General features: G+C 39.9%; 3 protein-coding genes across 7 annotated transcripts; 2 read left to right on the top strand and 1 right to left on the bottom strand.

Moving 5' to 3' along the window:
- Window positions 1-236: 236 nt before the first annotated feature.
- krcp (kelch repeat-containing protein) lies at window positions 237-8,082 on the bottom strand. Its single transcript, XM_066680310.1, has 13 exons — window positions 7,822-8,082; window positions 7,069-7,230; window positions 6,919-6,991; window positions 6,773-6,829; window positions 6,394-6,661; window positions 5,622-5,744; window positions 5,010-5,197; window positions 4,579-4,775; window positions 4,275-4,366; window positions 3,877-3,931; window positions 1,788-1,885; window positions 919-1,013; window positions 237-783 (listed from the first exon to the last, which is right to left on the bottom strand). The coding sequence occupies exons 1-13, from the start codon at window positions 7,881-7,883 to the stop codon at window positions 652-654; spliced, it is 1,602 nt and encodes a 533-aa protein (XP_066536407.1). The 5' UTR covers window positions 7,884-8,082; the 3' UTR covers window positions 237-651.
- Window positions 8,083-8,108: 26 nt separating this feature from the next.
- On the top strand, window positions 8,109-14,524 carry adad2 (adenosine deaminase domain containing 2). Of its 4 annotated transcripts, none has more exons than XM_066680307.1 (9): window positions 8,109-8,235; window positions 8,962-9,384; window positions 11,008-11,136; window positions 11,269-11,419; window positions 12,331-12,498; window positions 12,823-13,043; window positions 13,238-13,472; window positions 13,783-13,915; window positions 14,250-14,524. In XM_066680307.1, the coding sequence occupies exons 1-9, from the start codon at window positions 8,124-8,126 to the stop codon at window positions 14,358-14,360; spliced, it is 1,683 nt and encodes a 560-aa protein (XP_066536404.1). In that variant the 5' UTR covers window positions 8,109-8,123; the 3' UTR covers window positions 14,361-14,524. The 4 variants fall into 4 exon arrangements, with proteins under 4 accessions (XP_066536404.1, XP_066536403.1, XP_066536405.1 ...); XM_066680306.1 differs by having other exon boundaries at window positions 8,959-9,384; XM_066680308.1 differs by having other exon boundaries at window positions 8,187-8,246; window positions 8,959-9,384; window positions 14,250-14,523.
- Window positions 14,525-18,616: 4,092 nt separating this feature from the next.
- On the top strand, window positions 18,617-24,067 carry fam113 (family with sequence similarity 113). Of its 2 annotated transcripts, none has more exons than XM_066681777.1 (8): window positions 18,617-19,042; window positions 19,115-19,194; window positions 19,846-20,078; window positions 20,255-20,405; window positions 20,758-21,001; window positions 22,228-22,290; window positions 22,513-22,641; window positions 23,552-24,067. In XM_066681777.1, exons 1-8 carry the CDS (start codon window positions 18,955-18,957, stop codon window positions 23,641-23,643), a joined length of 1,080 nt encoding a protein of 359 aa, XP_066537874.1. In that variant the 5' UTR covers window positions 18,617-18,954; the 3' UTR covers window positions 23,644-24,067. The 2 variants fall into 2 exon arrangements, with proteins under 2 accessions (XP_066537874.1, XP_066537873.1); XM_066681776.1 differs by having other exon boundaries at window positions 18,619-19,042; window positions 22,225-22,290.
- Window positions 24,068-25,457: the final 1,390 nt, after the last annotated feature.

Below are 25,457 nucleotides of genomic sequence, written 5' to 3'. Positions count from 1 at the left end.
TTTTACTTATAAATTTACTGCTTGATTTCTGGCATCATACTTGGCTGTTTTAAAGTTTTGTTTATGTAATGGCAATGTAATTGTAGAATATTGGGGGAAACACCATGTACAAAAGCTGTATGCAAATTCAGAAATATAAAATGGAGGCCCAAAACAAGAGAACATTTAGAGCTGGTTTCCCAGATATGGAATACATTTAATCATGGAATATATCTTCCTTACAATGTGGAGGAAAGAGGGGAAAGGGGAAAAAATTCCGAAAGCTGTGCAGACCAGGCCTAGGCTTAATCCATGTCTGGGAAAAAAAGTATATTCAAGTAATATTATGTAAATATATAACAGTGCAATATTTTCATATTAAAATGCAATTTTAATGATTATGTACAGCTGTGAAGACAATTATATTCAGATGAATTAAACAAGCAAATGTGTTGAGCTGAGATAGAAAGAACGGTATTCACTAACTTGTCAGGCACCCAGGGGTCCAACATTAATTTCCTTAACTTGAACAGCACATATTTATAATTTATTATGAATGTATTCTGCAGGTTAATATCCACATCAGTATACAACACAAGACAGCTTCAAATATAATAGCATAAAATTTACAATTAATATTTAGAAGAAAACAAAAGCTACAAACATTTAGCCTTATTCGCACAATTCATTCACTGGAACGGTGACCAAGTCAGAGAAGAAGCTGCCTTCATTGTCTCCTCCCCCAAATATGAGCAAGGTTTGTGGAGAAGTCTCAGAAAACTCCTGCTGCTCAGCACTGGAACCCTGCGGCAGAAGGAAACAAGTAAGGAAATACAGCTACAAGAGAAATGAAATGTATATGCGAAACTCAAGTAGACATGTTCTTTACAGGTTTTAGTGAAATCTCTTTTCTGTGGGTTTTCAGGATGCATGAGGTACCTTTGTGCATGCTGTTGCCATGGTAATGATGGAATGTCCAGCTCGTGGCACTGATGTTATGCGAGGGAGTGTCAGAGAGGTCCAGCAGCTTGTATCTATTAAAAAATAAATAAATAAAGAAATGGCACTAATGAAGAAACAATGCTTTCTTGCCCAAATCAACACCTCAAAATTGAATCTAGGAAGACAACTTTTAAAAAAAGAAAGAAAAAACAGTGCACATAAGGTACATAAATCATGTTAAACTAAGATATTGATTAAATTTACTAACTCAAACATTGCTTAGCACAAGCTCAAAAACAGTTATATATAGTGTCATATAGATTAGAAATACAAGTGTTGTGTCATTCAGCTGTACTGCTCTTTAAGCAGCATTCACTGGAACATATTCTGCTCAATGCAGCTTCTTCTAATAAATACAGCAAGCTGGCTCTGTCACAGAAACAAGGACACAGTACTTTTGATACATAAAACTGAATAGCGTCTCTTCTGAAGCACCTGGTTAAACGTGAATGAAGTCCAAGTCCATACGGAATCAGAGCTCAGTACATAACATGACTCATTGCTTTATAAGAGCACATGTCAGTGGTTATCAGTCTTGGCACACCCTTCCCTTCACATTCTATTTTGTTCAGGGAGCGAACTGATGACCTTAGCAGGATGATTATAATGAACAACTGATCAGTGTATGTTGAAGCTTGCTGAAACACCACTGTCTTCAGTTAGATGCTGGGCTAGTGAAAAGTAACTAAATGAAGCAAGCACAAAGTATACTAAAAATGTTGAACTCAAAATTCTGATCCAGGTCAACATAGACATGGTTAAGGCAGATCAAGTATATTGTCAATAATGCACAACATAAATGTTACCTGTGTTGAAGATATAGCTGTCATTCAAAGCATCGTTCCCATTGTAGCCTCCGTGCACCAGGAAATGAGAATCAGATAGGCCAGCGCAGCCATGCCAACTGGGACATAAAGATCACGGTCAAAGGTCAAGTTGTCAAAAGCTAAATCAGTAATGTCAAATCAATCTAATCAAACTGTACTTTTCAGTGAGTAACTGTTAAAAGTCAGTCATTATCAACAGTGATAACAATAAATACACTATGGGAAAAAAGATTTACTGTATGAAAATGTTGCAACAAAAGGAGAATTGTTTCAGGGGGTTAAAAAAAGACATGAATCACAATAACACCTAACTTGTGGGTCTGTCCCTAAATATGAGTATGTGGGAAATAGTACCCCTTGTGGTGCAATTCCTAACTGAGAGTGTATGCATGGCTATGTTCACACAGCAGATAAAATTGACCCAAATCCAATGCGAAAAGCTGGTTAGATTTAATTCACATTAAATCTAACCTTTTAAAATCAGATTTGGACCACTTTCATGTGGTATTTAGATCCAAACCATAGCAATGCAACTCTGTCTGAACAGCTTGATCGGAAATCATGTGACTTTTACATTAATAAAACACCAGTCCGGCACCATTCCTTGATTTCAAAAACAAAAGTGCTTTGTATGAATCAGCTGGAAAATTCTTTCTGGTCAGCACCTGAAGCATCATCCCTTTGCGCATGCTGATCATTTAAGATTTGTCATATATGGGTCACATTATAATAATTCATTGATTGTGAGTAACCGTTTAGGGTCCAATTCAGGGTCACAGTGGGTCCAGACCCTACCTGGAATCACTGGGCGCAAGGCAGAAATACACCCTGGAGGGGGCACCAGTCCTTCACAGGGCGTGACACACACACACCTACAAACGTTTTTGAGTCAGCAATCAACCTACTATCAGTTGTTATTGACTATGGGAGGAAACCTATGTGGACACAGTGAGAACACACCAAACTCCAGTCACCGGAGTGGGAACCCACAACCTCCAGGTAAATGGAGCTGTGTGACAGCGACACTACCTGCTGCGCCACAATGCCACCTTCACATTATATAGACCAGGGGTAATTAACTAAAATTCATTAAGGTTCAGTTAGAGAAATTTTTCAGGACTTTATCCGTTAACAGCAAGTTTATTGGCTCTTTATGTTGAAGGACGGGTTTTTATTCATGAACAGAATCCATGTTCAGCGTTCCCTTCTTGTTGAAGTTTCTGGTTTTACCTCACATAACACTGTCGTCCTGAAAGTGTCCCAAATGCGCCTTTGTCTCGTCCCATGGGCTATTTTTACTGGCGCCAGGTATCTGGAGCCCTGCCCTGTGTATGTCATTCATTCTAGTCACTGTGCTCATCATAATGCACAGATCTGATTGGCTGAGTAGCCTTGTGTGAGATATGCTAAATGCATGCGAATAGTCTGGTAATTTCCTGGTGGCTAAACCTGAACCATAATGACTAGAAGTGTCACTCCCCTTAAAACTAACATTTGGTTCAAAATTAAACAGCTATTAATAGGTAATCAGTTACAGGTCCAGGTCCAGATAGGACAGCGCCTGGGTCCGGACCTAGACTGCGGTCCGCCTATTCGTGACCCCTGATATAGACAGTGTGAACAACAGAGTAAAAATCAGATTTGGGCCACTTTTTACTTAAAATGGCTGTCAGTTAGGAGTTTGGTGTGTTCTCCCTGTGTCCGTGTGGGTTTCCTCCCACAGTCCAAAAACACTTTGGTAGGTGGATTGGTGACTCAAAAGTGTCCGTAGGTGTGAGTGAATGTGTGAGCGTGTGTCGCCCTGTGAAGGACTGGCACCCTCTCTAGTGTGTGTTCCTGCCTTGTGCCTAGTGATTCCAGGTAGGCTCTGGACCCACCACGACCCTGAACTGGAAAAGCAGTTACATAAAATGAATGAATGGTTTCATATCACTTTTTAAAAAAAAATACAATACAACATAATATATATGGCACACATCCAAATACTTTGAGGTCACTGTATATTTAGTTTAACGTAACTAAATAAGCAGATTATGTTAATTAAATTAAATTGAAACAGTACATGTACCTTCTTGGTGAGGGAGATGAGCCTCTTGTTTGCACAGCTGAAAACTCCATCAAGCCTAATAAACATTTAAGAACAAAGTGAAAATATCCAAGTTAGTTTTGCTCAGGACCTGACTTTGTTATGGACATTGTCATACAGAAATCTATTCTCAGTAAACATATTCACTTTATTCTGCATATTCCACATCTCCAGTGTCCTGAAGTGAAAGGACGTGCTATAAAACCTAAAGGTAAACATGCGCATTTGTCCAAAATAGATCTACCAACAAATCATCAGTAATTGGACTGGACAATGTGATGATGACTCTTGAAGGTGGTAGGAACATTTGAAAAGTTACACCAAGAAAGCTGGGCATTGTAGTGAGAAAACACAAAAAGATTACAAAATGTAGTGCTTACACAGATCCAGCTGAAACATGTCATTAAAACAGACAGGAGTGTCCCAGCCTCCGAAGATGAAGATCTTACCCTGCATCACGCAAGCAGAATGCCTGGACAAAATTTAATATAATAAACGATATGCAACAAAAATTCTAATGTTATTATCAATTATTTATCCCATTCTCTACAGTTTCCAGTGAGGTTAACAGTTTGTATATAATGTTTTGTAGAAAATATTTGGGGTGATTCTTCAACAAGTGCTTCATGCTACTGCACTTAGTGTCATTCCACCATTAGTTGCATATTACAGATATTTACTCACCCAGAGCGTGGAGCAGGCTTGTTTCCATTGACAATGGGCTGATACCAGATGGCCATTTCAGGGTTAAATATGTAGAGAGAGTCACTGCAGCCATCAGGCTCAGGGTGGGGGCAGGGAAATACTCCACCAAAAACAAAGAGTTCTCCTCTGAACAATGTGCAGCTGTGATAGGCCAGAGGAGGAACTTTGCCTTGTGCCTAAAGTAAGATTGTGATCATTTGTTTAACCAAATTTGTGAACCACATACATAGGCCTATAAGCAAACTAGCCTGTCCTTGTACTACAGCTATACTTTCAATGAAAAATTCCCAAAATATCACTTGCTCCACCAGTGTTTAGTGTAGATCTGACTCAAATGTCTCTCAAAAAGTGCATCTGTTAAAATTCAAATATACGTAATTAAATAGTGGGAAAATGGTTATCCAGCTAACCTCCACCATGGTCCAGCGCCAGCTCTGTGTGTCCAGAATATGAACGTCATTAAACCATTTCTTATGTTTGGAGCCTCCAAACACAAAGATCCGTTTTGATTCTGGGTCATAGGTTGCTGTATGGCCAATCCGGGCCTCTGGCGTTGGGCCCTCTGCCAGAGTTTCTGCTGGCACCCAGGACAGGTCCTCTGAATAAGAGAATAAGAGAGAAGTTAAGATTGGTCAATAAAATAGTAAAGCATGGTCATAAAAATTCAAGCAGTACTGAAGATATCACCTTTCTCAAACATATCTGATGACGGCTTTACACTTACAGCTTTTTAAACCTGCAGGTAACTCAGCAGTTCTCTCTTCTGTTGTATCATATTTTACTGCATCTAAAGATGCTTTATCAGGTTTGAAGAACAAACAGAAATAACATTCTGTCATAGCATTTTGCTATCTGTTGTCTTGGTATGGTGGCTGGTTGGTGTCACCTATTTTTACTCTTACATATCTGTACAGGTAGGATCCAGCTACTATATTATGGAATGACATAATCTAATATTTCAATCTATAATATAGCATATAATATTAAAATATATAGTTTAATAAAGAGCTTAATAATCTTACCTGTACACAGCTTCCAAATGGGGTCCTTACAGAACTGCATCCTGGCACCTTGCCCTCCAATCAATATGGCAGTCTGGGGATCAATTGGACAGAGGGTTTGACCCCAGCGACCCGAAGGACCATCTGTAGGAGTGTAAAGGAATAAAATGATTTCACGCACTTAAAAACTTATATAATACATTAAAACAAAGCCAATATTAGTAGTTATACATGTATTCCCATTATTCATTCATTCATTATCTGTAACCGCTTATCCAATTCAGGGTCGCGGTGGGTGGGTATTCTCATTAGAATTGCAAAATAAGATGGATGTAATAATATTGAGAAAACAATATACAGACCTAAGCATTTCTTTTCTTTTCTAAATAAAATATGTACAGACATCTTTCGTCATATTACTGATTATTGGCTCACTGAATTTATTTTTAAAAAAAGAAGTAAATGTTAATGTTATGCACAACAATTTTAGGATACACTAAACTCATACAATCACACTGGTGAGCAATTTTGCCAATCAAATTACCAACATGTTTATGTTATTATTTACTTTCACTTCACAGCATTTTTCAAACATTTCAATAAATACATTTAATTTGACATCAATGTTTTAAAACAATACTAGCACAGATGAGTGTTGGTTAAAGGTAAGCCCTAATATTGTTGTTTAAAATTATTCACTCTATTTGAACACCCTGAATCATTAAGAAAAATTTTTTTTTATATATATATATATATATATAATGTCAGCAAATTCACAAAAAGAGATTCTCACTGGTCTGTGCAGGGGTTTTAATTTGTTTTCCCTTAGCTCTGGCATTCTGAGTGGTACGAGTGGTAGCTTGCTCCTCTTTCTGTGGGAACAGACGTGTCTGTCCTGTGCGAACACTGTTTCTGCCTCTTCTCTGTGGAGTTGTCTTTTCCGAAGTGTTTGGGCACATATTCTCCCGTCCTTTGGTTTCCTCTTCTACATCATCCTCTTCTTCTCGTGATCGCTTCTTCCTGCCAGTGCCCATTTGTGGTCCAAGAGCTGCTGTATTGCACTAGAATTAAAAAGAACATTAAGTCCAGTAAGCATTAAAAATCAGAAATGGAACACAGTCAACCAAGTGTTTTTGATGTTTTTAAAAATGCAATTGAGTCAAGTGACTTACATCTGGAGTGTATTCATTTTGTGCAATAATAAGTGCTGGATCAGATTCGCTTTTAACCTGGGACCACAGAAACCATACAACCTAAAATGTTAGTTTAATAACTATGAGAGTTTAACAACAAATGGATGACTCGTGATCATACTTACCGGCTCAAACTGGATTGTTAACGTTGCACCATTGGACCAGACACCATCTTCCCATAATTCCCAAGAGATACATCTACGAGGATAGAACTTTCAGAATTAAAAAACAAACAAAAAACACTTATATCAATGACAAGGTAAAACCAGTCTTACTTGCTGAACTGCGTTAATTTGCCCACAAGGATAAGGACATCATTTTCGTCCATGAGCTCTAGTGTAACACTACTGCACTTATCCCATCGTCCACTCGTGAAGATTACAATCTGCTCAATCCCTGCTTTTACTGGAATGGAGTTCTTTCCAGGTTTACAGATACTGTGTGGAAAATATAGGATGAAGACATTAGGTCAGTACTTCAATTCCTTGCTATTTCACATTTCTTGGTCATATATTCTGAATCAATTTGCCAAATGTCCATAAAAGTGTTAAGATTTCCCCTATAATGTAAAAAATGCATTTATTAGCAAGATTATTAAAAGTGCTGTTTGATATGCAATGAGCAAATGACTGAGCTATGAGAATGTTAATGTAATTTATTCATTAGCCATTCACAAACAAATATCAGCCAAGCCAAGTCATGTCGTTCATTCTGGCTTTGCTGTATCAACTGAGTAAAAGCAGTAATGGATGTATACAGCACTAATTTTCCGCTTTCAATATTGTAAATAAACATACAAGACAGAGCGGATGAATGTAGCACTACAGTTGTGTTCTCGGGCTGCAGTGGCTTAAAGCTAGCTTGGGTGAAAGTGTTGTTAATCAGTATAAAGACCAGTCAGATCTAGCTACAGAGATGAGCTCGCTTCAACGGGATAACTAAAAAAATACCAACCACTGTTAATAAAGTGCACTAATGTTCACCACTATCTTATGTGAAATTATCCACAGTAAACATGTTTGTCTTACTTTCCAATCTTCCGAGGCGCTCCGTCTGCTCCAAACACGGCGTAAACAACGAACTCATCCATTCTGACTAATTCCACTGTGCGTGGACCTTCCAAGATAGACGTACTGATAAAACAGAGAATTAACTCCCGCAGTTATTATTTAAAATGTTGAATGTATTGTAAACAATCTGTATCCACCGCTGAAGCGCTGTGACTCCCGCCAACTGCGCACTGAACTGATCCGAAAATCGCGCCACTGCAGCGCCGCGCCGGAAGCGTTGTTGACTCCGCCCACAGTTGACTGACAGCTCACTTCAGCCTATGGCACCACGACTCACGCTACGTCACCAGTTTGACGGTGGGGGCGTGACACCCGGAGTTGAAGAGAGAGCTCGCTCTCATAAGATTAAGGCAGAGTTCCCGAACAGAGACTGTAAGTCAACGGTAAATGGGTTTGGCAGATGATTATCTTTAGAATTTCTCTCTGCAGGCCACTTGAGTTTTTTTTCGGGTCATTTTTATTGGACTGAAAACATGGCAGAACTGTTTATAGTACTTTTATTGCATGTTTATGTATTCCGTTTGGCACTTTTATCGAGCAAGAAAGTTAGCTAATCGTATCTCATTTACGTTCTCCCTCCTGCCACACCGTACATGTATATTGCTTATTTGTTCAAAATCTAAAACATGAAATAAAAGTGTATCCAGAAATGTCTCAAGCTTTAAACTGAACATATAATCGAAAAAAATAGGTTGTAGATTTAAACACTTTTAATTTCAAAAGGGAAAGAAGTTGGGAAAATAAGTTCATTTTCACAGTAAATTAATATAGCTATCACTACAGCCCACAGGCTCTGTCCATTCAGTTTGGAGTTTTTCAGTAAGATCACAGCCAATTAGGCCAGTAAAATAAATCAGCTTTAAAGGCATAGTAAATATTTCTAAGTTTATAAGTTTGGAAAATGGTCATATACAAATGACTTATGATTATTTATGTATATTCTAATGAAATAACAATAAAATACAACCCAGAAGTTAAATATAGACTCTTTAAATAATAATAAATGTATATTTTATCTGGCAATATAATTTAATGCATTAATTTAAATGTAACAATGTAATGCTTGAATTTAAACGTGTTTATGATGAATCTTAGCAGCTGGCTTCATCATGGCAGCTCATGGGAACAGTGGAGATGGAAAACGCCTTCCAAGAATGGCAGCCTCTCTTATGATGCGCTTTGCCCCAGAGCGGGAGCCCACCTTCAGTCTGCACAGGGCTAGCCTCAGGCCTCCTCCCGCTGGCAGTGAGTTTCAGGACCTTCTGTCTGGGTGTAGTTCCAGGACCCCTGACTTCCTCCTAACTCAAACTCCTCCCGAGGGTCCTGCTTCAGACAAGACGGGGAGTCCTGTTGCCCATAAATTGCAACCACCGGCCCTGATGGAGGACGAGGACTCAGAACTGGATCAGCTGGACTGCCTGTCACTCAAGAGTCTTGGCAGCACATCCGAAGGGGAGAGCACTTTGATAGGGCAGGGTGACACGGCTGAGAGCTCTCCTAAGAGAGGGATGAGGACCGGAGGTAGGACTAGCTTCTGTGCTTTTCTGAAATATAGGCTACTGTAAATGTTTTTAAAATCTGTAGTTTAAATCACAGTTCATTTATGGAAACTAAGCTTCAAAAACAACCCCTTTAATTACATATGTGCATATATTCCACCTGTTCAATATACCCATTCATGTTGATGGGATGTGACCAATGATTCCAGGTATTCTCTGGACACAGCGCTACCTTGATCAGAATGAAGTGTTTACAGAGGTGAAAGAATAAATTAATGTTGATTACATAAGGGTTGTTGATAATGCCAAAATTTTTTCCAATATGTCTTATTCCTTCCTAAACCTGGGCATGGAGTCCTAATTTTCTGCACATTTTACTGCTTTCCCTGCTTTAACACTCATTTCAATTTACTGTAGACATTCTCACATATGAATTCTGGAATACGTTTGTATGGAATGCCTTTGGGCTCTAAACAGTTTGGACTTACCATAGTAATATGTATACCTTAATTTTTTGTTAACATGAATGTATCTGGCATATTAGCACATTAATTTGTTGATAACATGAACAAAAAACAAAACAAAACCGGTGTCAATGTAGCACATTAGTTTCTTATGAATTACTCATAACATAGTGAGCTGAGTGCTTACATAAGTCGACGATGAGCCTACCTCATCGGACAGGGAAATGATGAGGGTACCATCCCCTTTAAGGAGGAGCCAACAAATGTAAACATTTAGAGAGAGTGAACAACAGCAATAAAATCCAAATACACAAACATGTTAACCAGCCACATATCTATGTGTTAACCCATTTAATACAATCTTCCAAAATGTAGAAGGTTTCAATATGTCCTAGTGGTTGTGGACAAGTTCTTTGATTGATTTTGATCAGCCAAATGCTGAACATCCTCAAGCCTTGGGTCAGATGGGAAGGATGAAATGTATCATCAAGGAATGCTTGTCAAAATACATCAGGAAGGCGTTCCATGGCCTGAAGCCCTTCCAGCAATACATTGTAGCATCCATGCCACTCTCAATAAGGAATTTAGCCTGAGTCCATTTAAGGTGATTACTGGACGACCAATGTCATTACCAGTAACTATTGATCTACGCAAAGCTGATATACACCTGACGTCTGATGCTCTGACTGATTATTGTGAAGCTCTTAGCGGCGCTGTTCGACAAGCGTCACATCAAGTTTGTAACACATGGGAAGAGCCACCTCAGGGGGACCATAGTTTAGAATAGCTCTTGAAGCTAAGTGGGAAGGTCCTTATCAAGTTTGTTGGTCACAAATGCAGTCGTAAAGCATAAAGGAAAAGATATATAGATTCATGCCATTCATCTTAAGTTAGCAAATCTCCCTAATAACAAGGGCAAGTTTGGGCAGTATGCTGGTTAGATTCTGGAAGCAGAATCAGTCTTTTCTTATGGTTGGGGGTTGCTAGAAGGATGAAGATACATAATGAGCCCTCAGCTTGTGAGTGCACATATATTCGGCATGTTAAAATGAAATTGGAGCGGGAATCGAACCCACAACCTCCAGGTCCTTGGAGCTGTGTGACTGCGACACTACCTGCTGCGCCACATATTTTGCAGTAGTTATCTGATGGCTTGTTGTGTATGGCTGCTTGTTTTTCAGTGAGGTTCACAGACTGGCATAAGAATCGTGTGGCTGCCCTGTGTAGTGAACGCTTTGACAAACTGCTGAGGGAATGCCCTGAGTACCACAGCACTAAAAGCTGCCTTACTGCGTTCATACTGGAGAGAGGTAGGTGTGAGTGTCTGCTGCAATAGGTACAGTTAGTTATGTGTCTTTCTGTATGAAGGACATTAGTATTGTTTTTTTGTCTGCCAACAGAGTTAGAAACTTAGTTTAGCATGTAGAAAAATTGTGTTTCAGAGGTCATTGACACAGGAGGGCAGTGTTGTGAGCATTATGAAGTGGTGGCATTAGGTACAGGACAGAACTGCTGCAGCGGTTGGCTCTGCTTCACAGGCTCTGTCGTCCATGACTGCCATTGCATTGTCATTGCACGCAGAGCCCTCAAAAGGTATGAACATTAATATCATATAAATAAAAGAATTCCAGATCTGTCATTCAGAGTGGTTTATTATGAAATGTTTCATTCTATAGAGGGCTTTTTCTTTACAGTGGTGGTGACCAGAGGTTGGATGGTCCAAAGCCATTTTATTTATAATAAAATTGTGTGTTCTGGGTTTTATATGTAATCTTGATCATTGTAAATCATCTAAAATTTTGGAAATTTGTAGATGCCTTAAAACAAATCTCAAAAGTGTATCCTAATATTTTCATTTCACAAATTGCACAGACGCTCAGAATTATTAAATTCCTCGGACATCAGGTTTCTATCACAACTGCATTGAACACATAAATTTTGTCAACAATGGAGCCTTTCACATAAAATCATTCTAAAAGAATTTGTTTACACCATAAAGAGTGTAAATCATGAAAATATTTCATGTAAAATGTGTCCATACCGATGTCTTGGATTCCAATTTGCTTGCCGTTTAGTAAGTAATCAAAATTGGCATAATTTAAACAAATAATATCCATTTATAAAAAGTGAGCTTTGGCCTGTTATTGCATTCTTGAGTCAAATATGTATCCCTGTGCTGGACTGAGACCTACCTTCCCACAGTTGTGAATTAGTAGATTTGATTTTGGAGGTGTGAATTTGCTATTCATCCTAAGCCTTCACCTACTGAGGGGTAAAATACTTCTGCCCTTAGAGACTCAGTAGCAGCTTCAAATGCTTTTGTTTAAACTTGCATTACACATTTGAAATTGATTTTTTTCTTTTTTTAAACTTGCTCAAGCATTGATAAGTACCCTAACCATCCCTGTCGGACTCATGCTCATTTGCATGTTTGTATATTACAATGACAAATTATTGCAAATAACTTCTTGATTAGGAGTTCAATATCTGTTTTTTTTTGTCAGGTATTTGTTTAAGCAGCTCCTGTTGTTCTATAGCTCTGAAAAAGAGATTAGAGAACAATCTATATTCCAGAGCACTACCACAGAGCATCTGCTTCAGGTCAAATCAAAGATTTATCTACACCTCTACACCAACCAGACACCAAAAGGAGCAGCACAATGCATATTAATGTGAGTTTACTGTGCACTGTACACATAACAGGTATGTGTACTACATATTTGCAGTATTTACTTCAAGACATAAAATACCGACACTAAATTCTGGAGGGCTCCCTGTTAAAGCAGGGATTTAATATATTTGTTGAATCAGGTATGTTGGGAAAGAAATACACCAAAATTTTGGCCCTCCATACTCATATAATAGATTATTTGCTTGAATTTAGATGTTTATGACTGAAACATGCTTTTGTTTTTGATCAAGTTGAACCAGCTAATAAATTGTGATGGTAACTGTCCTTCCAAATATAGTTGGTCAGTTAAGGTCTAACTTTACAGGAAGTCTTTACAGGAAGTCAGTGGCTATCCATCACTGAAGCTGCAGTGCCATGCCAAAGGATCTCTGATCCCTGCTGCCTTCCTGCCCCCCAGTGTCTGGGGGGCCCGCATCTGCTGCATGTCTGACAGCGCAAAACTCACCCGCTGGACTGTCATCGGAGTTCAGGGGGCACTTCTGAGTCACTTCATGAAGCCATTGTACATCACCAGTGTCATACTAGGTGAGTTCACAAATGTGTTTGTAGGTTTGACTTTTGAAATTTACAAGATTGTATGTTAATACAGCTCAATTCTAAATTTAAAAGATAAACTAGTGTTTTTGTTCTAGTAATGTTCAAACAAAAGCCCAGCCAAAGCAAAGGCCTACTATTGATAAATTGTTCATCACTCGTATGTTTCCTTTTTTGTTGTCCAGGTGACTCTATTCACCAAGCAGAGAACGTATCCAACACTATCAACAAGCGCCTAAGAACTGGTGTGAACACTCTCCTGCCCCATCCTTATCAACAAAACCCCATCTTCTTCCAGAATGCAGAGAGTATTGGCCCTGCTGTGAGCTCAGACCTCTGTAAAGATCTCAGTATCAACTGGTGTCTTGGAGACAACAGCATTGAGATTCTAGACAGCACTACTGGCTATGCCATCAGTTGGTAAGGACAGGTTTTCTGGACCAAAATAAGGTTACTTTAAATTTCCCACACACGTGGTGATTTTCTGTCTCACAGTTACATTGGAGAACAATATAAATGTTCTAATCAGAGCCTTAATAATAATGTATATCTCATTCAGCTGATGATGAACATCAATTTGAACATCATCAGCATCAGCATTGTTTTTTATAGTTATAGTGCTTAGTTGCATGTCCATTCAGTATTCTGAGTATGTTTGCTACAAACTAATATGGCTAAACTGTATTTTTTTCTTCTTTTCATGTTTGTCTTTCTTTTTTTTTTTTACTAGTTCTCCTTTTGTGAGTGGACCTGGTTTTTCCAGTAGGCTTTGTAAACGAGCCCAATACTTCAGCTTCAGAAAAGTAGCCATCCATTCTGGTCAGCAAGACCTTCTGTCATTTAAGACATACCACACAGCCAAGGTATATGTATATTTTATTGGGTGATATTTCTGTACATAAGGTAATTTAAATACAGCATTCATGGAGGAGTGTAATCTATATAACAATGAGCCCTTGTAGTTTTCTCAAGTCCAGTTCTGTGCACCTACTGCACTGCACACTATCAGGCACTCCTTGCCCTAACATAACTGATACAGCTAATCAAATAATTATAATGGTTTATTTGTGCTGGGGTGGATAAACGCAAGCCCTGGATCCACTAGACTGGAAGTGAAAATGGATGTTATAACATTAATTTGATAGTAATGCCAGTGTATGTAGACATTTCATATTTTTATATTGTATTCTCTTTAAGGTTGCAGCCTACCAGTATCAAAGTGCCAAGGCAGTGGTGAACCAACAGTTTTTGGCCAACAATGCTGGACCATGGAACTCAAAAAACCTGGTTGACAGTTTCAGTTGTTGAATAGCTGCCGTACCAAACAACATGTTGAATTAAGTTCGTTTGATGGAGGATTTATCCATGTTTTGAAATCCATGCATGTTTTTTTTTCCTTTTTTTAAAATTTTTGTTCTTTGAAGAAAAAAATATTTTATTGTAATTGGTTCTGTTTAAGATTATTAAAGTGTTCCAGCATTATTTGTCTCTGCTGTTTATTAGAATGCTAGAATGTTTAAATGTAGAAAAATATATTTTTTTTTACCTGGCTTTAGGAGCTAAGTTTGAAACAGGCCAAAGTCATGTATTTAATAATTGAAACGTTTCAGGCCTAACTGTCAAGGAAATTATTATATTATTTAAAAAAATATTTAAGAATCACAGAATTTATTTCTATTTATTTTTAATCACATGATTTAGTGTATGTGTGATTTAAAAAAGAAGAGTTCTGTCACATCCTGTTGTACACACAAAAGCTTCTTTTTCTTAACTGAATTAATAGGTGTCTTAACTCTTCAAAAATGTATTTAGTGTTGTTAAAGATGAAGGTCAATAGAGACAATTTATACATGCATTTGAGGAAGGACTAATTTTTCCAATGGCTTAGCATGTTTTAATATGATATATAGTAGAATATATCACTCTACGTGAAGCCGGGAATTGTGTTCCAAATTCAATGGTCAGTTCTTGATTCAAAAAGCCTAAAATTGAAGAATCTACTCTAAATGCTCAGTTCTGGATATACAGAATACAGATATACCCAGATTTTCTGTAACCGATTCACCCAGTTCTGTGTCGTGGTGTACCCAGAGCCTACCAGGTATTGCTGTGCACAAGGCAAGAACACCCCCTGGACGGGTGCCAGTCCATCACAGACCTGAGGTGGGGCTTGAGCCTACAACAGGAGAATATGATATAAACAAATGAACAGACCAGCATTTCATCTTTTCGGGACAAAAAGATCTATCTGTTGCTCTGCATGTTTTGTTATCCCTCTTTCAACCTGTTATTCAATGGTCATGGATCATTCACATTGTCTTGACACAGCCAACTGGGAACAACCTTTTCCTACACACCATCTTGGATTTTTAATATCATCTTTTCTATTGTTTCAGCTCACAACACATTTGTGGTTACCATGTAATCTTTCAATTAGAAAATTGTAATTTTTATGATTAGTTTATTTAATCCATCCATCCATCCATTATCCACTGCTTATCCAGGTCCGGGTCGCGGGGGAAGCAGTCGCAGCAAAGAAACCCAGACCTCCCTCTCCCCAGCCACCGCCTCCAGCTCCTCCGGGGGTATACCGAGGCGTTCCCAGGCCAGTCGAGACATATAGTCTCTCCAGCGTGTTATTGGTCTGCCCCGGGGCCTCTTCCCCGTTGGACATGCCCGGAACACCTCTCCAGGAAGGCGTCCAGGAGGCATCCGAACCACCTCAACTGGCTCCTCTCGACGTGGAGGAGCAGCGGCTCCACTCCGAGTTTCACCCAGATGTCCGAGCTCCTAACCTTGTCTCTAAGGAAGAGTCCAGACATCCTGCGGAGAAAACTCATTTCAGCTGCTTGTACCCGCGATCTCGTTCTTTCGGTCACTACCCAAATCTCGTGACCATAGGTGAGGGTTGGGACGTAGATTGAACGGTAAATCAAGAGCTTTGCTTTTCTGCTCAGATCTCTCTTCACCACAACGGACCGGTACAGAGCCCCATCTTTCCCTCACTCGTGAACAAGACCCCGAGGTATTTAAACTCCTCCACTTGAGGCAGGATCTCACTTCCAACTTGGAGAGAGCATAAAAATTGTGAACAGAACTGGTGACAATGGGCAGCCCTGACGGAGTCCAACTCCGACTGGAAACCAGTCAGACTTACTGCCAGCCATACGAACCAGACTCCTGCTCTGTTTATACAGGGACTGGATAGCTCGTAACAAAGAGCCAAGTACCCCATACTCCCTGAGCACCCCCCACAGAATATCCCGAGGGATACGGTCGAATGCCTTCTCCAGATCCACACAACACATGTAGACTGGTTGAGCAAACTCCCATGCACCCTCCAGGATCCTAGCAAGGGTAAAGAGCTGGTCCTGTGTTCCACGACCGGGGCGGAATCCGCATTGTTCCTCCTGGATCCGAGGTTCAACTATCAGTCGGACTCTCTTCTCCAGTACCCCCACATAGACCTTACCGGGGAGGCTGAGGAGTGTGATCCCCCTATAGTTGGCACACACCCTCCGATCCCCCTTTTTAAAAAGGGGAACCACCACCCCAGTCTGCCAGTCCAGAGGCACTGCCCCCGATGTCCACGCGATGTTGCAACCCCCCCCACCCCCCCCCCCGCCCCAGAGATCCTCTTCTTCCTCTGTGGAAGACGTGTTGTTGGGATTGAGAAGATCCTCTAAGTATTCCTTCCACCGTCTGGTGACGTCCCCAGTCGAGGTCAACAGTTCCCCACCCCCCATATACAGTGTTGGTGGAAAACTGCTTTCCCCCCCGAGTCGCCTGACGGTTTGCCAGAAACTTTTCGGAGCCGACCGAAAGTCGTTTTCCATGTTCTCACCGAACTCCTCCCACACCCGAGTTTTTGCCTCAGCGACTGCCGAGGCCGCGAGCCGCTTGGCTCCTCGGTACCTGTCGGCTGCCTCCGGAGTCCCCTGAGCCAACCAGGCTCGATAGGACTCTTTCTTCAGCTTGACAGCCCCCCTCACCCAGGGTGTCCACCACCGAGTGCGGGGATTGCCACCCCGACAGGCACCGACAACCTTGCAGCCACAGCTCCGTTCAGCCGCCTCAACAATGGAGGTCCGGAACATGGCCCACTCGGACTCAATGTCACCAGCCTCCCCCGGGATGCAGTCAAAGCTCTGCCGGATGTGGGAGTTGAAGATCTTTCTGACAGGTTCTTCTGCCAAACGTTCCCAGCAAACCCTCAGCACACGTTTAGGCCTGCCAGGTCTGTCCGGCATCCTCCCCCGCCATCTGTTCCAACTCACCACAAGGTGGTGATCAGTTGACAGCTCAGCGCCTCTCTTCACCTGAGTGTCCAGAACATATGGTCGCAGGTCAGATGATACGACTATAAAGTCGATCATCGAAATGCGGCCTAGGGTGTCCTGATGCCAGGTGTACTTGTGGACACCCTTATGCTCGAACATGGTGTTCGTAATGGACAAACTGTGACGAGCACAGAAATCCAATAACTGAACACCACTCGGGTTCAGATCAGCGGGGCCGTTCCTCCCAATCACGCCCCTCCAGGTTTCACTGTCATTACCCACGTGAGCGTTGAAGTCCCCCAGCAGAACAATGGAGTCCCCAGAATGAGTGTTCTCCAGCACTCCCTCTAGGGTCCCCAAGAAGGCATGGTACTCTGAACTGCTGTTCGGTGCATAAGCACAAACAACAGTCAGAGCCCTTTCCCCAACCCGAAGGCGCAGGGAAATTACCCTCTCGTCCACTGGGGTAAACCCCAACATACAGGCGCTAAGCCGGGGGGCTATGAGTAAGCCCACACCTGCCTTACGCCTCTCACCCTGGGCAACTCCAGAGTGAAAGAGCATCCAGCCCCTCTCAAGGAGATTGGTTCCAGAGCCCATACTGTGTGTCGAGGTGAGCCCAACTATATCTAGCCGGTACCTCTCAACCTCGCGCACCAGCTCAGGCTCTTTTCCCATCAGAGAGGTTACGTTCCATGTTCCATAGTTTATTTAATACATAATAATAATAATATAAAATTATTGGTAATACACTGCAGGATAAGAAGGGGTGTTTACTGTGCTTGTCTCAGTAGGGGGTTATGTTTGCTGCTGGTCCATGCTGCTCAGGTGAGCAACAAAAGTCTTCACCAACAATTCAAATCCCAGGTACTATTTATTATATTATATATTTATTATTTATTATACTTATTTTTTATGGGTTTTTTTATATTTGTGTGTCATATTTTGTGTGTTTTTGTATCAAGCGTGATTCAAAACTGGAAATTTTGAGTTTCTCTTCTTGAGAAACAACGTTTTGTGTTGGTGCTAGCATCTGTGTATCATTCCATCCTGGCAATTCAGAGGCTGGCTTTACTAGTTACATAGATGTAATTAACGACAATGTAATTACTTTTACTGTCATATATGATAATTTTTAATAAGTTAATATATGAAAGAGCAGTCAAATATTAAATAATTTAATCCAAATGTTGCAAAAAAAAGTCACGACTCAATATGTGAATTTGATCGACTCACTTAAGAGTCGGTTCAACGAAACTATTCGTCAATGAATCGAATTTAATTATAATTAAAGTTTTCTCGCCGCGAAACCGTTGATGAACCATGCCACTGATATAAAGCAAACAGACAGGGCCCTCAATTGGTTTTACTTAGGCTGATGGCAGTGTGGCTAACTGATTAACGTTAGTGGCGGGAACAGTTATTCAGGAGAAACGTCTCACCTTGTGAATTGACGGTTGGGAAGGAAAAGCAGCTCTACACAGAAAGGAGTAGCTGCTTGATCAATTTTAAGGCGTGAATTTTTTTTTTTTTTTCTAGACGACGTCCGCCCTCTTTATATTTAACTGCTTAGTTTGTAAGCCAGCTATTCTTAATTTTGCACAGTCTAGCTAAGCAGAAACATGGGAGAAACAACAACGAGGAATGTAACTCATTATCAGGCTAGTCAGCTCCTCCACAACAAATTTGTGGTTGTTCTCGGAGATTCAAGTGAGTAGAAACATCTAGTAATTATAGTCACCTTCCTATTTATTACAACTAACAATATTTTTTTTTCTCCAGTTCAGAGGTCTGTGTACAAGGATTTGGTGTTACTTTTACAGAGAGACTCTTATCTGAACATATCCCAACTGAAAAGCAAGGTAGGCCCAGCCAAATCAGTTTTAGCTGTCGTGACCCTGTTCTGGAAATTGTGGAAGCATACAGGCTTTAAAACAAAGAAACTTTATATTATGGTTGTTTAGTAAGATTTGCTTTGAGAATAGCTGTAAACGCTATTTTGCTTTTCCACAGGGTCTTAAAACTGCTAACTTTGTAGTTCAATGAAACATTTAAATGCTTCTGTTTTCAAAAGCATTTTATATTTCTTGAAAGGATTCTTGCAAAGACGTACAGAAATACACGATCAAACAGTATCAAGTATTAAGGTATAAATCATCTGAGGGAATTTGCTTTTTGTGAAATACCCCATAATGCCCAACTTTTAAAACCAACTTTGCTTGATCTATTCTCCTGATTGCTTTGTGAAAAGTTGCCTATTTTGTCTTGCAGCATTTTACATTTTTAAAATAAGCACATTTTAAACTTGAAATGATATTGTTTGATGCCCTTTATTTGAAATATGAGTCACTCAAACTGTTCTTTAGATTTTATGCAATGTTTTTACATTTAAATGTATTATCACACTGAAAAAAAAAGCATCTCCACCAATTGTTACTGGGCATGCTAGCAGTGCTTCTAAAAAAATGGAAATGGCTGATACATAATTCTTTGTTTTTCATCTCTCTTGCCAGGGAGAGTTGTCCTTTGAACATGACTGCCTAATAGAGGGGGGGAGACAAGGCCAAATGACCAATGGTACAGAGTATAGAGAAGTGCGTCAGTACCGTACAGACCATCACCTAGTCCGGTTCTACTTCATCACACGGGTCTTCTCCAGATACATGCAGAGCATCCTTGCTGACTTCAAACATGACCTGAAACCAGATGTAGTCATTGTCAACTCCTGTCTTTGGGATGTGTCAAGGTAAATTTTTAAGGCACATCACAACTATGAAACATGCAGCTGTATCAATGAGAAATACTGTTCCTCTATAAATGTTTACTGTATTCTTTTGTTTTTATTCCATTGGACTCTAAATATATTAATATTATAAAATTAATTGTTTGCATAACAAACCCAATTTCATTTTTTGTGCTCAGATACAGCCGAAAGTGGGTCTCTGAGTACAAGGAAAACCTGCACCAGTTTTTTGCACAGCTGAAGGCCATTCTTCCAGCAGAAAGCCTGGTGATGTGGAACATGACCATGCCTCTCGGCAAGAATATCATAGGAGGCTTTCTTGTGCCAGAGGTTAGCCACTTGTTTTGCTTGGTTCAAGATGTTCTAAAACAAGGTCATGAGTTACAGTCCTGGAAGAAAAATTCCAGCAGACATTGGTAGTTTCCCTGATGAAAAACATCTGACTCAACTCCCCAGTTATATAAGAGCTTCACTAGTTGCGATTGAGTAGGGATATCAAACTGTGTTGGGCTCCACTCCTCCAGAACAGGAATAATGGTCCTGTTCTAACTAAAGGTCAGGACTGAATGTCTCCATTCTACAACAAAACAGAATCTTTAATTAGCAGTAGTCTCGTATTTGGACCAGCAGCATGGTCGATTAAAATAATCATTTAATTGCATTTTCTTATCTGCCAATTCAGATTGAGTTCATGGGCCCAATGCTACGTTTTGATGTCATTGAGGCAAACTTCTATGGTGCCAAGCTAGCAAATGCTTATGGACTGGATGTTCTAGACCTGCACTTCCAGTTCAGATTCAGCCTTCACCACCGTATGAAAGATGGAGTGCACTGGAATGCTGTGGCACATCGTCAAATCACATGTTTGGTGCTGGCTCATGCTGCTCAGGCCTGGGGCGTGGAGCTGCCCAGTAATACATCCACAGGTAGGGGGGGAGGGAGAATATACAAATTACAGTCAGCAGCCTGAATCATTGGAACTCATAATAAACCATTACAAAATTTGTGTGTATATTTGCAAATAAATGTATGAAGCTACCATATATTTATCAGCATATAATGTGCCTTTTAGGATTCATTTCCGTTTCACATACGCCCATTGGCTATGTTAAGTACAGGGTTAGTCAAAAGTTGCAGACACCCTTTTATCTGAATACCCCAGCAAGTAAAGGGTGAGGCAATTTCCAGAACATGGCCGACATCTTGAAAGCTGCAATTTTGGATGAAGAGCAGGTTTTTCCAATGGGAAAGTGGTCATGTAGCATGTCAAAGAAATAAAAGGGTGTCTTGCAACTTTTGACTCACCTTGTACATCTTTCTTGTATCTACAGACAGTTATTTGATCAGGTCCACTTTCCATATCTACTTTGTGCAAGACAAACACACGGACCCAAACACAGGCCCATACCTGTCTGCATCACTTCTGAGTATCATGCATAAGATGCTGATGCTCTGAAGGAAAAATCTATTCCTATATACCAAATACTGCAAGAATGTGAATCTGTAGCACATGTGTACGTAACTTACTCAAGCCAGTTACAGATTGTTTTGTGTGTGAGCTGCAGGAAATTGTTTACCAACCTTTTCATTTATTGTTAATTTTTATTGATGGCATCATTCTAGACCAGAGTAACATGTGCCTGCTGGATTATTCCCAAATTTTGTATGAACGTTACTACAGGCCTTTCATACTGGGCACATTCTAGCTATTATGGAGGTAAAGAGCTCACTGAATAGTTTTCACTGCTATTATTAATTTGGCCAACAAAGTTGATTTTAGCCACACCAAAATATTTTGTTAAAACGTGGAAATGATTCTGCCTCAGGTAATAGCAAATCTTACATCACCAGTGGGTTGTAAAAAGTTTAATGGTTGCAGACAGCTCTTCAGATAGCGAAATTATTTCAGTTTTAGGTATCTTATTACTTTACACCACCTTTCTCAAAATAAGAGGGCTAGAGATGTCTTGCAAAAATGCAAGGAATTCCTAGAAATAGAAACTAGCAGACATTTATTCATTATCTGTAACCGCTTATCAAGTTCAGAATCATTGGGCACAAGGCAGGAACACACCCTAGAGGGGGCGCCAGTCCTTCAACTAGCAGACATCTATGATAAATCTGTAAGGGTATGTGCCATTTGTTTCAGCAGGAACACATGATGGCAGTGTGTGTGCCCCCCTTAACATGAAACCCAGTACCTTCAGCCACACAGGTAACAAACAATCAATTAAACATCAGTTATTTTTTTATATGTACATGTAATGTTAAAGAAAATCAGCAATGGCAGATTTTATAAATGTATATAGAATTAAATATATAATTAAACCATTATTTCAATAAGGTTTATTTTTACAAAAGTTATGCTAGAGATTTTTATCTTATTGAAATACTTTTTAGCAGGATTTACATCATGTATTGTTTTTCTCATGGCCAGCCTGGCAATATGGGCCGCAGTATGATGGCTATAAGCCTGTCTTCTATGAAGATGGATTTGATTCAATCTCTCAGCTCAGTGCTGGATACTTAAGCTTTGTGAACAATGACCGTAACACCACTCACAATGGTAAGAGGCAGATCTACTTCTTACAGTATATTATATTCCCTAGATTTTAACACAGATCAACCTTAACATTGACCACACAATTTCTACACAATTGAAGTGTTTCTACACTCACTGTCCATACTCAGGACTATAGTCCGTAATTATATAAAAAGTGTTCCTGTAAGGTCAGTTTGGTATTCTATATACTTTATTTTCTCCTGTTGTTGAATGGTCAGGAGTCCCACTGGACCACCACAGAGTAGGTATGATTTGGGTGGTGGATAAATCCGTGCTGCAGTGACACTAACACATGCTGGTGGTGATGTGTTAACATGTGTTGTGCTGGTACAAGCGGATCAGACACAGCATTGCTGCTGGAGTTTTTAAAAGCTGTTCTCTTACTGTCCACTCTGTTAGACACACCACCTTCATTTGTCCACCTTGTTGATGTAAGGTCAAACAGTAGCTCATATGTTGCTGTTTGCGTTGGTCTTCCTCTAGTCCTTCATCTCTGGACACATGCTGTTGGCTGGATGTTTTTGGTTAGTGACTTGGAGGACTTTAAAACTCAAGTAGCATTGCCATGTTTGATCCAAATATACGAGCACATCACACACTAACACAGAACCACCAGCATGTGTCAGTGTCCCTGCATTGCTGAGAATGATCGACCAAGCAAACATGACCATTTGAAGTACAGGATGAATGGGAGTAAACGACACATACAGCGCAACAGATGGACTCTGGTCTGTAAATGTAGAACTAATTGTAGCACAAAGTGGACAGTGGAGCTGAAAGATTGGATGTTGAGTGTAGAACCAAAGAGGTGGTCATAATGTTGAAGTTATGTTGGTCATAAATTGGAGTATGTGTACATAATTACCACTTTTAAATAACGCCTTCTGCTGTTTCCTCTGCCCCTTCCTACTAGCAAACAACTTTGTGATGAAGCAAAAGCACCCAAAGAGGCAATATAAACCATATGCTCGTCTGCAACAAAGGCACCACCACAAAAACTATTAATTTCTGTACAGTTGAAAATATCTTGGGTTAGATATTTATGTAAGCCCTTGAAATTGTACTAGTTCTCAGAAATTCTCAGGCTTTTTCCTTTTACTTGATGTTGTCAAGTACTGCAATTTTACTTTTCTTAATGTGATTGTGGTTTTCCAAATTGGCCTAAGCTGTCATTTTAAAGATTTTGTGCTCTGAAGTTCTTAATTCCAGACTCTTATTAGTGATATTGTATGTGGACAATGGGTAATTTTTGTCTACAATTCTTATAATGTCCAATTTATCTGAGATGCCATGCCACTACCAACTAATGTCCTGCTTTTGTAACAGCAGTATGCTCTATTGGTCCTGGCTAAAGCATTGTACTGATGTCTGTGATTCTTGTTTTTCATAGTATATTTTTATCATGACACTTTTGTCAGTTACAATAAAATCTTGCATAAAAAGAAAACCTTAGCGTTCCTCACAAAATCCACCTGCTATTTTCTAAACTAGTGATCGATTTTTTTTTTTTTTTTTTTAATATAAAGATGATCGGCATCAGCCGATATATTAGGGTAAGAGGCTGATATTTACGCAATGCACACACGCAATGCTGTGGGAAGCTGTCATTGTGGCCGTTAGAGCGCCCCCTTGCGTCCATTTTGTCATCTTACAAGCAGACATCATTGAGCACAAGTACGGGAGTACAATCCTTCAACCTGTAGCTGCATGCCGTCTCAGAGAAAACGGTATGAATTATTTTCTCTTCAGCTCTCACCATTTGTTACTGGCTGCTCCTTGTAACATACACTCCATAATCTGCATCATAAACGACTGGGTTGATAGTTGTAACCCAGAAACCCAGTGTTATTTAGCCTCTTATTTCGCTTATTGGTCGGTAGCACCTATATAATGTAAAAAACACTTTGTATCTCAAGTTCTACAGGTCCAAAGTTGACAGTTAATATTCCAAATTAAAGCTTAAAGTCACTGATTTTAATTGATTTAATCATTTTATATATAATCCCACTCGATAAATATGTATTTTTGCTGCTGTTGGAAATTATGAAAAAAAAAAATTGGTGACAGTACAGATATTCAGATTTTTCACGGCACCATATTTGAGTCAGTGTGTACATATCATACACCAATTGAATGGGCAGACTCTCAGGATCATGAGGAAATACGCTAAAATGTAGGACTATGGAATTAAAGCTGAAAAAAGTGAGACATTCCAAACTTTAGGTTTCTTCCTCATCAATGACAAAACCGCTGCTTCTCGAAGCCTGAAAAGCCCACAAGTGGCTCTCACACAAAGTTAGCAAAGCAGCGCTTACCTTAGATAGTCCCCTTCATAATGAGACTAAATCCAAGTCTCTCCATCAAACCGTGAGTAATCCTGATGTTTGTGTTGAGTACTGGCCAGAAAAAAAAAAAATTTAAAATATGATCTCCATGGACCCATGTCACACCAACTGCTGCATAGCTTAGGCTCTCAGCTTACCAATGACATGTCAATCAAGTCTGTAGACCAGTCAGGGGCAGAGTTATGATGATGTGCACCCAAGGAAGAGGGACAAACGCAGCAGAGCACATATGTTTTCAGCGCCAGACACTGCGAGTGAGACTCAAACAGATCTATTTGGCAGCCACAAGCTCCACAAACAATAATTAAGTCAATAAACATGTTTCAAAGCTTAGATGTCTTTTACTAGTTACATTTCCCTCACTGAGGGCATTTAAATGCAGCAGGGGTGTGGGGGAGGTCGCCTTGCTCTACAGCCAATCAGAGTGCAGCTCTCACCTTTTAACACATCAGTCATTTAAAGGAACACTGTACT

Source organism: Hoplias malabaricus, chromosome 9 (genome assembly GCF_029633855.1).
Source record: "Hoplias malabaricus isolate fHopMal1 chromosome 9, fHopMal1.hap1, whole genome shotgun sequence".
NCBI lineage: Eukaryota > Metazoa > Chordata > Actinopteri > Characiformes > Erythrinidae > Hoplias > Hoplias malabaricus.
Note: the sequence above shows the minus strand (reverse complement) of the source record. Positions and strands in the feature narration are given on the sequence as shown.